The 12,846-nt window shown below is 36.5% G+C and overlaps 1 protein-coding gene across 4 annotated transcripts in view; it reads right to left on the bottom strand.

The window, feature by feature from the left end:
• The window catches only part of ADGRB3 (adhesion G protein-coupled receptor B3), a 731,624-nt gene that overhangs the window by 47,165 nt on the left and 671,613 nt on the right, over window positions 1-12,846 (bottom strand). For all 4 annotated transcript variants that reach the window (XM_086707169.1, XM_086707168.1, XM_086707167.1 and 1 more), the window contains 2 exons: window positions 8,087-8,185; window positions 7,593-7,764 (listed from right to left, as the gene is read on the bottom strand). In XM_086707169.1, the coding sequence (XP_086563295.1) occupies window positions 7,593-7,764; window positions 8,087-8,185 (271 nt within the window). The remainder of the gene's footprint in view (window positions 1-7,592; window positions 7,765-8,086; window positions 8,186-12,846) is intronic.

Here is a 12,846-nt window from a genome sequence, read left to right as displayed (position 1 = left end):
GCTCGAACTCACGGACGGCGAGATCGTGACCTGGTTGAAGTCGGACGCTTAACCGACTGCGCCACCCAGGCGCCCCTCATTTTTTAAACTTACATAAGACAAGTAAATATAATTTTTAAGTAAACTTGCCATGAGTAATTAAACACTTGCCTTATTCTGGCACAATTAAAATCTAGTCTCCAAAATGTCCTCTCTTTATAATACTCTGCAATGGGTCTTTCGCCATAAGTGACAGCCAGACAGAGGGTTAAAAAGTATCGGGGGAGTAGCAAAGAACAGGTATGTAAATAGCCTTGGAATATATAGGGCACTTTAAGGAAATCTGATGTCATGTTGTGGAATGAAAAAAGCATACCAAGAAACATCTTCAAAAACAAGATGAGGTAAAAAGAATATGCTATGGAGGCTGTCTTCTGAAAGTATCTACCAGAGGCACCACCAGAGTTGTCCCGGCTGGCTCCAGCTGGGGGCTGCTCTAAAAACTCCTGCAAAGCTATACGCCCATTTATTGTGGACGCATTCCTGGGTGAGACATGAATTCAAAGAAGTGTGCAGGGGTGTGTCTCACTTCCCTCGTCCCCCACAGGAGAGCGATCTGCTTCCTCTCAGGAGCAGCAAGCTGAGAGCCTCTCGGTTGGTCCTCACTCTGAAGGCAGTTGGCAGAGTGTCACTGTGAAAGCTGGTGCCAGATTTAGAGATTGCTGGGGAAGAGCACCGAGCGGTGGCTGGCAGCGTTGCAATTCAGAGAAGCCGCACAGGAAAGAGCTGCTCTGTTTGAAATGGGCTCTGTATTTAGCTACCAAGCAGCTCAGACCCCAAATCTCTACACCTTTTAAGAAGACAGTTTTACCTCCAGTTATTCCTCATTTCCTACTCCGGAGATCATTTTAAGACAAGAAAAGAAATTGAGTTACATTTTTATAATTATTTGAGTGTGGTAGCTTAGGGGAGGAGGGAGTTTTTATGTACTCTGTATTTTTTTTTCTGAATCTGATGTTTATTATTGATTCATATTAAACAAATGACTCAGCTCTTTTTAATCATATTAAATTCCATGTAATTTAATCATTAGATTAACCAATAAGGTTCTTCTCAATTTCATGTGTATTACGCCAACCAACTGCCATAAACAACACGAATGACTTCACGTTATGAAAGTATTACCTGACTTCTCTGAGAACAAAGGGAATAAAAAATGGTTTGTTGTTTGCTATACATAGAAGGAAAATAGGGACTTCAGTCCTAAATTTCAGTCCTGATGACTTCCTACTGTAATCTTTTAACAGCTAAAGGATCACTTACTCTCAAAACTAGATTTTTTAGCTTTTTTGGTATCAGTTTTCGGCACAGCACAAGCTTCCCTAGAGGGCAAGTCACATATGTGATCTGAAAAACGGAACAGCATTTCTTTGGCATGTGAATGAGAAGAGGGGGGAGGAAGCTGTGTGTCAGATCCAACACCCCCACCTTCACAGAAGATACTTTATTTGAGCCTCTTGCCATCCACTTTGAGGCAGGACCTAAAATCCTAATTCAGGACCTCCACACTTCCATTTATTTCAAGCCTCTATTCCAGACATACTTGACTTCCTGCCACCAGTTTAACAATGTTGCAGAGTTATGCTCCCCAGGGAAGTGGCAGGAGTGGGAAGTGGGATTTGCCTATCCACTTGGCCAGATACTCAGAAGAATTTTAGGTAAAGCAAGACATGGTTGGGTACCGCCTAGCAGACATGCCTGAGTTTGGCAATCTCTGCCATGAACTCTGTTTCAATTTGTTCACGGATGCCATTTTACTCATCTGATTTCGTGCTCTTGTTAAACTCCTAGATCTCTGCATGGGCTTGGAGAACCAAAAGTGCAGATTCAGACTGATGTAAATATTCATAATATAATTGCAAGTATGCTCAAGTCAGGAAAGCCTACTCTGGAAGGAGAGGTAGGATTTATACATTCCCTTGCCTAAGAAGTGGAATGAGCTGGTTTCTGGAAATAAGTATACAGTAATATGAGCTTATCCTCCTTGTTTATGTCCCATCCATGTTCCTATTTAAAGGCAGTCTTTGTGCTTTCTATTCTCTGTTCTGATAAAATTCAGTTTTGCTTTGTTTTTTAATTTTTTTTAACATTTATTTTTGAGAGAGAGAGAGCGAGCGCACCAGCAGGGGAGGGGCAGAGAGATGGAGATACAGAATCTGAAGCAGGCTCCAGGCTCTGAGCTGTCAGCACAGAACCTGATGTGGGGCTCAAACTCACGGACCACAAAATCATGACGGACCACAAAATCATGACCCGAGCCGAAGTCGGGCGCTTAACCAACTGAGCCACCAGGTGCCCCTGATAAAATCCAGTTTTATTGCAGTACCATGAGCTAATCTCCTATTCCCAGAAAACAAAACAAAATAATCTTTAAATGTTTTTCTTCCTGAACTTTCAATTCAGCGTGACAAAGACAAGGCTCTTAGCAACGTATTTCCTTGTTAAATCTTTGTCCTTCTGAGCAAGCTGAAAGTCTTAGGATCAGTAGTACCCTGACCCTCCCATCCTGGACCACTCACTAACTTTATAAAATCTACTGAGCTTCTTCATGACATGACACACAGTGGCTTCTTACCATGGCCACTGAACACCCCCATGGGAAAGCTCTAAAATATCAGTTAATCAATGCTATGCCCTCAAATGTAAGTATTGCCTTTCTCTTGGTGTTACAGTTACAACCAATTTTTTTTTTAAATCACTCAAGTGTCTAGGAACAAATCACTTGCTTTATTCCTCCATGTACCCCAGATGGTCCCAGAGAAGACCACTCTATATTCACCATAGGTGCATTCCATGGAGACCACATGCCTAGTAATCTCTCCCCATCTTCCCTTACTTGAAACTTTCACTCCCTTAATCCTCTAACCCCATTTTCCCTCTCAGGACCCCATTATGTTTTGAAGTCTCCTATCACCCACTCCCTCATCTCCAAAGACTAACTGAAACTCTTGCTGTCTTTCAGTAAGGGAGTGCACAGATAGACACTTCTATAATAAGGAGTCACACATAGTTTCCCTGTATATGGTCAGGCTTGGAGATTCATGCAACTCTCCATCTGAACTATATTATATGCAATACGACTGCTTTTCAAATTGCTATCTAGTTATTTCACCACAATTGGCTTCATTTATTTTTTTAATGGTTTGGGAGAATATTGGTTTTAGATGAGATAGGTAAGGATGCTTGTCTGTTTCATATATTCACTGCCATGTGACTGTAAATCATTTTGTTTATCTGTATCCTTTATGGAAATAGACCAACTGGAAATGGAAGAAAAAAAAAGGTAGAGGGGAATGAGAGAAAGAGAGAATGAGGGAAAAAAAGAAAGAAAAAGCTGTTCATGTTTATTTTAAGCATTTTATTACAAAATCACTTTGTGGGTTGGATGAAGATTCTGGGACCTCATCTGGTGCAGCCTAGACCTCCTGCCAGTGCTGGAGGAAGAGAAAAGAGGAGCTTGGCCCTTCTCCTTCCACTACAGAGCAGCCACAGGACCCTCACATACTGATACAACAAAATTATCTATTTAAGTACTTGCCTTTTTCCTTCCATTTAGTGAAAGGGTTTTATCGTAGCTTATTTTGTATCACAATCTTGTTATTTTCCCCCTCTGACACTAAGCTGTAAGATTGTCTTAGAGCCAGGCACAGCCAGAGACAGGAGAGATGAGAAGAATGTGCAGGCACTAAGAAAGTGGTTTCCTAGCAACAGTAACTATTTCAAAGGTTTCATAACTTGTGTGGTTTGAATTTCCATAGCAATGTGGAGAATAGTAAATAGTAGATGTCGTTATGTGCTTAATGCAAATGAATTCCAATCATGAAATGACAAATAAATGAAGGAAGCAACTATATTTATTCTATTAGATTCTGTCTTATGAGGTATTGTACATATTAGCTTCCAAGACCTAGTTTTTGTTGCTGAAAGTAATGTGTGATAAATCATTTGGTTTAATGTTTTTTCTTCTTATTCCCCCTTTTTGTTTTCTCATTTGTCAGAGGCATCTACTAAAGCAATTCAATAGAGAAAGTTGCTCCAGAAAAAGAAACTGTATTTTCAGGAATACAAATTTTACAAAATTTACATATTAAGATGTCAACTCTGAAGGTCACAACAAATTGTTATGCAAATAATCAATTTGCTTTTTTTTTTAAATGTGGAATATAATTGACAGCACCAAAGTGAGCATTTCTCCCTTCCCTTCTGACTTGAAATGATTTGGTTTTAAAATTGGATCCACTAAAAGCAAAGGCACATTTAGAATAAATCAAGCCCCATATACATCACATTTAAAATGCCAGTTATATGGTTTCGTTTCTTTTCTCCTTCTTAAACTGCAAGGCTATATTCCTCCCCTGCGTACACCCGCCTCCTTCACAGGAAGATTGCAAAAGTAAATATGGGAAAAGACTTTTGAATTCATATTGGAAGAATCAATAAAGACTACAAATGACCAAATTATGTTACTGCGTGTCAAAAATACATAGAAATAAAAATAAGTATACCTGTATCCAGTCTCCCTCTAAATCGAAGGAAATATTTCTTATATTGCTTATACATTTTTAATAAATAAAATCCATACAAATTGTCTTGGATTATTGTGAAAAATAGTTTGAAGTGGAAAAAAGCAGTAGAGGTAAAATCATATTTCTAAAATCTCCTATGGGATAATCAAGTTGTTGATAGGAGTCATTACCCGGTATTTTCCAGGTAGGTAGCTAGTCCATTTGCTCCAGTGTATTTTTATGGCACTTCTGTTCACAGGAGACATGAGGATATGGGAAGATGTTCCTATTCTCTTAGACTGTGGCCAATGTTAGTGTGGTGCATTCACAGGTGGTACGACACACACCTGTTGCTGGTGTTAGGCAATATGAAGTTAGAAGGTCAAAAAGGATTTCTCTGAACCCCATGAGGCCTCCAATGATGTGGTCTTTGGGATTTGCAAAGCCCACTTAAACAAGGTTCTTTTGGTTTTTCCGTAAAAATTTCCTTTGAGAAATTCTGAAAAAGACTTGCCCTATAACGGAAATCTGTTCTGTGTTCTTATAGCACTGTTACAGGGTATTCTTAAGGGTCAATGAAAAAATAATGGATATGTCATTGTTCGTTTCAGTGTTAGAATGAAGAGTTCTGAGACTCTGCTATTAATTTATCAGCTATAAAATTATTCAATCTGAATTATTGAAAATGCAATAATAATGGGGCCAATATTCATATTTTTACTCCCCGCTAAAACAGAAAACATATATTTACAGACATCTATTTTAACAGGAGCACTTATATGATTTAATTCCCCATAAATAATCTTTTTGACAGTTATTAGTTCAATTAGCAAGTATGAAAAAGTTCTGATGGAAATAAATTTTTGTGCCAAATAAAATATTTTTCTTCATGTAAGGAGCAAAAATCTGATAATAAGCCATCAAGATATGTCACTTTAAAACCTGAAAATTTTTATCATAGCCTAGGGCTATCTGAAAAGCTTATTTCTGAAGAAAAAGAGAGGCTTACTTAGAGATGGGACACTTTTCTCCTCTTCAACACCTCAAGCGTTAACATCTTCTGAAAACTGTGTGTGGATATATTATGTATCTTGCTTAAAGCCCACAAATGTTCAGTCTTAATTGTCAATCAAAAAGGTATCATGCATCCATTCACTTAGAACAAATTTTGTTACATAAACATATTATAGATAATATTAACACAGAAGACCCACAAGATAGCTATAGTTCAAGAATAGCATAGCCCTAAATTATACAATTTCTTTTTAACTTTTACTTAATTTTGGTCTATAAAGAATTGAATACTTGAAAGATTTTTAATCTTGATACTCCAGGTAGACATTAGTGATGAAGGAATTATAAGGCTTGGTAACTGTAAGCTAAATCAGATTTTATTTATTTTTTTAATTTTTATTTTTGAAGGAGAGAGAGAGAGCGAATGGAAAAGGGGCAGAGAGAGAGGGATACCCAGAATCTGAAGCAGGCTCCAGGCTCTGAGCTGTACGCACAGAGCCCATTGTATGGCTTGAACTCATGAATGGTGAGATCATGAGCTGAGCCAAAGTTGGATGCTTAACTGACTGAGCCACCCCGGCACCCTGCTAAATCAGATTTTTTAAATGATGATATACTGCCCCCTTTACAATGTGAAGTCACTCTTCACCCTATAATGTTCTTAGAATACACATGTATGGGTTTATTCCTGACATCTGTACTTTACCGAAGTAGCTCAGAAATACTGTTCTCCCCATCTGGTTAATCAGGTAAAAACCCTTGGTTACCTTACACATCACTGTAAAAACCATATGGCATGTATTCATATGCACATGAGTATTTTTGCAATGTGTACATCATAATAAAGTTCTCAAACAAGCTGGATAATGCAAAATGACAGTGTGGACCATTTTCTCAAAATTACTCGCATGGCACTGTGTCATTGTGTTTTAGTCGCCACCATCCCCAGAGTAAACACTAAAATGACTCATAAACCTTATAAATACTGTGTCAGTGCTTTCAAGCACTCAGCATAATTTTTGCACTGGTTGGAAAACAATATTTTCTCCCTAAACAAATCACGTCTGACATCTATCACTGCTCTCAGTGGATTTGGTGCAGGTTGGCATCTCAACTCATGAAGCAGGACTGGTTTTCTTCACTGCTGACAATAAACCTCAACCATGACCTGGAGAAAGGCTGTGATTATAGATCTAGAGTTCCTGAGGACAATTACTGCCTATCCCTGCTCGACTGGGCACATTTTTGGTATTTTCTGAGAATAAATATCCATCTCAAAATCATTCATCTTTAGCAACCTTAACTTAATTTAGTATAGAGACACAAGAACTGCCCATTAATCTTCAACATTTTCTATCTAAAATGAAATTAGGGGCGCCTGGGTGGCTCAGTCGGTTAAGCAGCCGACTTCAGCTCAGGTCATGATCTCACAGTCTGTGAGTTCAAGCCCCGCGTCGGGCTCTGTGCTGACAGCTCAGAGCCTGGAGCCTGTTTCAGATTCTGTGTCTCCCTCTCTCTGACCCTCCCCCGTTCATGCTCTGTCTCTCTCTGTCTCAAAAATAAATAAACGTTAAAAAAAAAAATTTTAAATGAAATTAGTAAAGTATGAAGGAATGGGGATATGCTGTATAGAAAGAAACATGGGTTTGGGAGTGGGTGTAGGAAATATCACTGTATTATGTTTATGAACTATGCCTCTTAAAAATATGCCACCCCACCGTGTCTTATCCACCAGTGTCTCTAACAGACTCGTCTCCGCCTATGACCTCTCCTGAATCTACTCTCCCTGATTCTTGGCACCCGGGCAGCGTCTTCTCTTGCACGGTCCCATCTGTTTTAACTGTCACTTTCAGAGTCCAAGGAGCCCGCTTGAACTTTGCCTTAGAGCTTCCCTTTAGTTTTAACTTTCAAATGACTGTCTTTAGGGGAAATGATTTTAATCTGAAGATATTAATATAAAAGATCATATTTGTTAACAACGAAATTAATCGTCTAACCATCCTGCCTCTCTGCCAGAGGAATTCTCTTTCTTACCTCTCTCCGAAGAATGCAGTGGACCATGACTATCACAAAACCTTGCAATGAATCAAACACGGCAAAAAGTATCTGAAACAATATGGAGCGTTTGTCTGTCATGGCCAGAACCGCAGACATCCATGTCAGAGCCAGAAGGGGCAACACCACACAGGAACTCCAGAGGGACGCCCTGTTGAGAGACAGAGAAAGCAACATTACGTAGCTGCGTGTCACGCCCCAGGCAGTAACCAAACCCCCGTTCACCAAAGCATTCTTGTATGTGGCACCAAGACCATTAACTTGGAAACCATAAAGCAGATAACATTGGATAGTTTTATTTATTTTTTTATAGACAATCCCACAACAGTTTTAAAAGCAGTTGCCAATTATAAATATTTAAGTATCGTCTTAGCTCCAATATTAGCAAGCGCGATTTTTTTTTCCACAATAGCATTTTCTCACATGCACTGTAAAAGATTTGTAACAAGAAGATGTAAATGATTGGGACTAACATGGCGTTACTGGCGGTGGTGGCTGACAAAGCTGTTGTTGAAACTACTCCACACTTGGCACATTTGAGCGTCAAACCGCTATGAGGCTCACTCATCTGACTGCAAACAAACAGAACACCCACAAAAAGAACAAAATATTGAATTGTCACCAAAAAAACGTTGCTGCTGCAAGTTAGCTTTTAATACGATTTCATGCAGAAAAGTTTATTTACCAAAGATGAATGCTCTAGGTTGTTTTAAAGACGCAATTAACACCACACATTATTTTTGTAACATTATACCTTTCAGTAAGATGGGCCTTTGTTGCATGCAAAGCATATACCCATCAATTACACCATAAATGCCCCTTGTATCTACAGATCAAAACTGTCCAATACAGTGAGTTAAACATAAGCATGTGTTTGTGTAGACATACGGTGAAAACCCTTTATTCAGACCTCTAATTATCAGACGCCTTAGGACTCCTAGCTTCAAAGATTTTCATTGTCATTTGCAGAAGGGACATCATACCAATTAAAACCTTCTGAAATGTAAACATGTATCTCAGAAGCCCGATATAGGAAGATATATATTTTAGGTCTTTAATCATTTGTGGAAGATGTAGCCTTCATCTCAACAAATTCATTATTTTGAAATTTCTCACAGCCATCAATGTATTATCTATATTTTAGGATGATCTGAATATAGGAGCTGATGAAATTTGATGAAATATTAGTTTATAATAAGAGGGGTGACAATTGAATGCTTTAATAAAACACATTTAACATTAAGTTCAAAATATTCTTTCTGAACATTTTTTTCATAGACTCCAACCTAACAGCATTTAAATGGTCTATTCTAGTCTGGAGGATTTTTCAGATACAAATTCAGATGTAAATTCAGATACAAATTATTCAGATTCAATCTACTATATCATAGAAGCAAAGTCATGCTATACAAAAAAACTTTACACACATTTTACTTTAGAAAATAATCCCTTGAAAATTACTGGTTTATTAAAATATAACTTTCTTATGAAAAACCAAAAAGAAATCACTTGATTCAAAATCAAAACATCTTGAAATAATTTTCCATGGTATACTTCTCTCGTCAATTCTCTTGTGCAGTTAATGTTTAAAATATATGTTTTCCCAGTGTGAAGTTTCCTCAAAAAATTAAAACTAGAACTACCCTATGACCCAACAATAGCACTACCAGGAATTTACCCAAGCGATACAGCAGTGCTGATGCATAGGGGCGCATGTATGTTTATAGCAGCACTTTCAACAATAGACAAATTATGGAAAGAGGTTAAACTCCATCAACTTTTTTCACTAATTCACATAATTGCCCTAACTATATATTTGAGTGTCTTCAATCTTGTTAAGTTCCATCAGATTAATATTTAAAAGACATGACTTGTTTATTGTTTCCTTTATCAGAGAAGATATGCTATTTGGTATGATGAATGGATAAACAAGATGTGGTTTATATATACAATGGAATACTACTTGGCAATGAAAAAGAATGAAATCATTTCATTTGCAGCAACGTGGCTGGAACTGGAAGGTATTATGCTGAGTGAAATAAGTCAGTCAGAGAAGGACAGATATCACATGTTTTCACACATATGTGGATCTTGAGAAACTTAACAGAAGTCCATGGGGGAAGGGAAGGGAGAAAAATAGTTACAAACAAAGACGGAGGGAGGCAAACCACAAGAGACTCTTAAATACAGAAAACAAACTGAGGGTGAATGGGGAGTGGGGAAGAGGGGAAAATGAGTGACAGGCATTGAGGACAGCACTTGTTGAGATGAGCACTGGGTTGTATAGAAGCCAATTTGACAAAAAATAAAATATACCTACAGCAAACCATAGGTGACCTATAATATTTATAATTAAAGTACATGAGAACAATAAAAATAAATAAAAATAAAATAAAATAAAATAATAAAATAAAATAAAATAAAATGTTTTCCTAGTAGGTTTTTCCAAAATAATATTTAGTGGACATGTGTTAATAAAAGTGGCAGTACAGAGAAACATCTTAAGATGGTCATAATTCAGAATGTCTGGTTTGTTTTAAAGAAGTGCACTCATTTGTGAACAGTGCTTGGATGAGATAATAAATCTGAAAGCTATTAAGTAGATTGATCAGTAGACCTCATGAGAAAAATCAAAGCTTTTAGAGTTAGATGTGAGGGTGGGAAATTATGATACTAAATTATTCATTTTACCGATTCAACCCAAGACTTATGTACTGGCACATGTGCCCAAACTTTTCACAATAAGTAAGCAATAGTCTATTCAGTTTGGATCATGAGTGCCTCAACAGGCATGCTAATGTGTTTGAAACTACTCCCAAAGGAGTACCTATACCAGTATTCTCCACAGTAACTGCACATCAGATATATCTATCTATATATCTATCTATAGATCATCAGACATATATATCTATAGAGATATCTATATATCTGTCTCTATCTCTATCTATCTCTATCCATCTATATAGATAGATAGAGATAGATATATATCTAGATAGATAGATAGATAGATAGACCCCAAAGACTCCAATTTAATAGGGTGCAGGCATTTGTGTTTTTTAAAGCTCCATAGATTATTCTGATGAAAAGCAGGAATTCACATAATTGCCCTAACTATATATTTTAGTGTCTTCAATCTTGTTAAGTTCCATCAGATTAATATTAAAAAGACATGACTTATTTATTGTTTCCTTTATCAGAGAAGATATGCTATTGGGTATCTGTGCTTTAAATACAAATGTGGCTTTCTCAATTTAAGGACTCTTTGTCTCTAGGCTCTAAAACAAGATTGAAAAGCCAAAGGTGACTAAAAATTAATTTTAGTATATGGTACAAATATTTTAGCTTTGAGAAAAACTAATTTGTTCTAAGTATGGACTTTCCTGAAAATAAATCTGAAGTCAGTATTTGAAATGCTTATTTCTCTTTAGTTGAGATTGATTGTGACTAAAAGGCTATACATACTTCCTTCAGTCAGGACTAATTGTTGAAAGCTACACTTGATGATAACTGGTTGGGCACTTTTGGAATTTGACTATTAGATGTATATGGAGCAGAGGAAAGATACGTTATCCAAGGAGATAGAATATTTTCCCCTAGTTTGTATGACCACTACAGAAATTAATACAGTATGAAGAACACATAGTCTAAATGCAGAACAGGGTTGCTGCAATGGAAATAAAATCTTGTTTCTTTGTTACAGGGGAAATTATACATGTATAAAATAAAAAGTGTCAACGGTTAAAAAGAATTGAATTTCCCATAAGTTCAAATGTTACCATATTCACCAGGGCAGCAACACAGTCATTTCACCCAGATTATGCTGTCTACTCGTGCAGGGTCTTGAGGTCTACAAGTTTCCCTTCCCAATTTTGTTTTTCTTTTGCTTAGAAAAAAAATTTGTCCGATTGGTTTATTGTTGATACCATGTAAATTACCTGAAAAGAAAATATTACCCTTTCCCTTTGGAAAAAATCTCATGATATTTGTACAAGATCCTGGTAGTTTCCTTAACTTATGTAGATGAGATAAAACCAGTTTAAAACAGTAGATAAGAAAGTCCCATTGAAGAAAAAGGGGGAAAAAAAGTGAAATATTTTGCTTGAGATGTTCTAAGAAGACACATGCCATTTGGTCTTTTCATTATTTCCAATTTTTTTTATATAGGATGTGTTAATTACAATCAATCCCTTTTGGGTAACTATATTTTACATGTTAGAAAAACTTAATATAATTTGGGTATTAATAAACTTGTCAAGACACTGTATTTTTAAATATTCATTCACTCATTCCTTTATAAATAGTTATTGAGCATAAACTATGCTTGGTTAGTTTATAATAATTAATTATAAAATGGAGGAAACAAAGAAAAAATGGGAAGAGGAACATATTTGAGTCTAAATAATAAACAATGTTTCATAAACATATCAAGTCATAAACATGATATACATTTTTTTCAATCTGAAATGGTCAATATTTACAATATGGGGCATCAACTGTTAAGTTAATTAACTTCCTACTCAACGTTTCCATAGTTAATTCTGATTATTGATTGTTCACTGAAGTCTTTATGATTGCCTTCACTGATTCTCTGTGAAGTGAAAGTAGCTTCAAACACTTATATATACATATATTTTTAAAGTATTTTTTAATGTTTATTTATTTTTGAGAGAAAGAGAGACAGAGTAAGAGCAGGGGAGGGGCAGAGAGAGAGGGAAACCCAGAATCTAAAGCAGGATCCAGCTCCAGGCTTGGAGCTGTTAGCACAGAGCCCAATGAGGGGCTCAAACTCTCGAACTGTGAGATCGTGACCTGAGCCAAGTCGGACTCTAAACCCACTGAGACACCTGGATGCTGCTTATCACTTATATTTTCTAAAAAATTTCCTTCAATAACATTTTGAAATAGCAAATTTCAATCTATACATACTTTGGCATAAATTGCATTTTATATTATAGAAAGACTTTCTTAACACCTAGAGTTATTAACTTGTTGATAATTCTTTTCTGCTTTGAACAGTAATCAACATTCTGCTTTTTTATACACATATTAACATTTTTATTTCTTCAATAGTGGCCTTTGAACCAGAAAAACACTGGCTCGATTTTGCCAGTAAAACAGATGTAACTTCTAATACTATTTTTATAAGTAGACGTTTTAAAATTAATGTGTATATTAAAGTGGATAATTTCTAAATTCATAACATGACAAAGCTGTCATTTCTCTTAAACATATG

This window comes from Puma concolor, chromosome B2, assembly GCF_028749965.1.
Source record: "Puma concolor isolate L17-30 chromosome B2, mPumCon1.1.hap2, whole genome shotgun sequence".
NCBI classification, from domain to species: domain Eukaryota; kingdom Metazoa; phylum Chordata; class Mammalia; order Carnivora; family Felidae; genus Puma; species Puma concolor.
The sequence above is the reverse complement of the archived record's forward strand: the minus strand, read 5'-3'. Positions and strand labels throughout refer to the sequence as shown.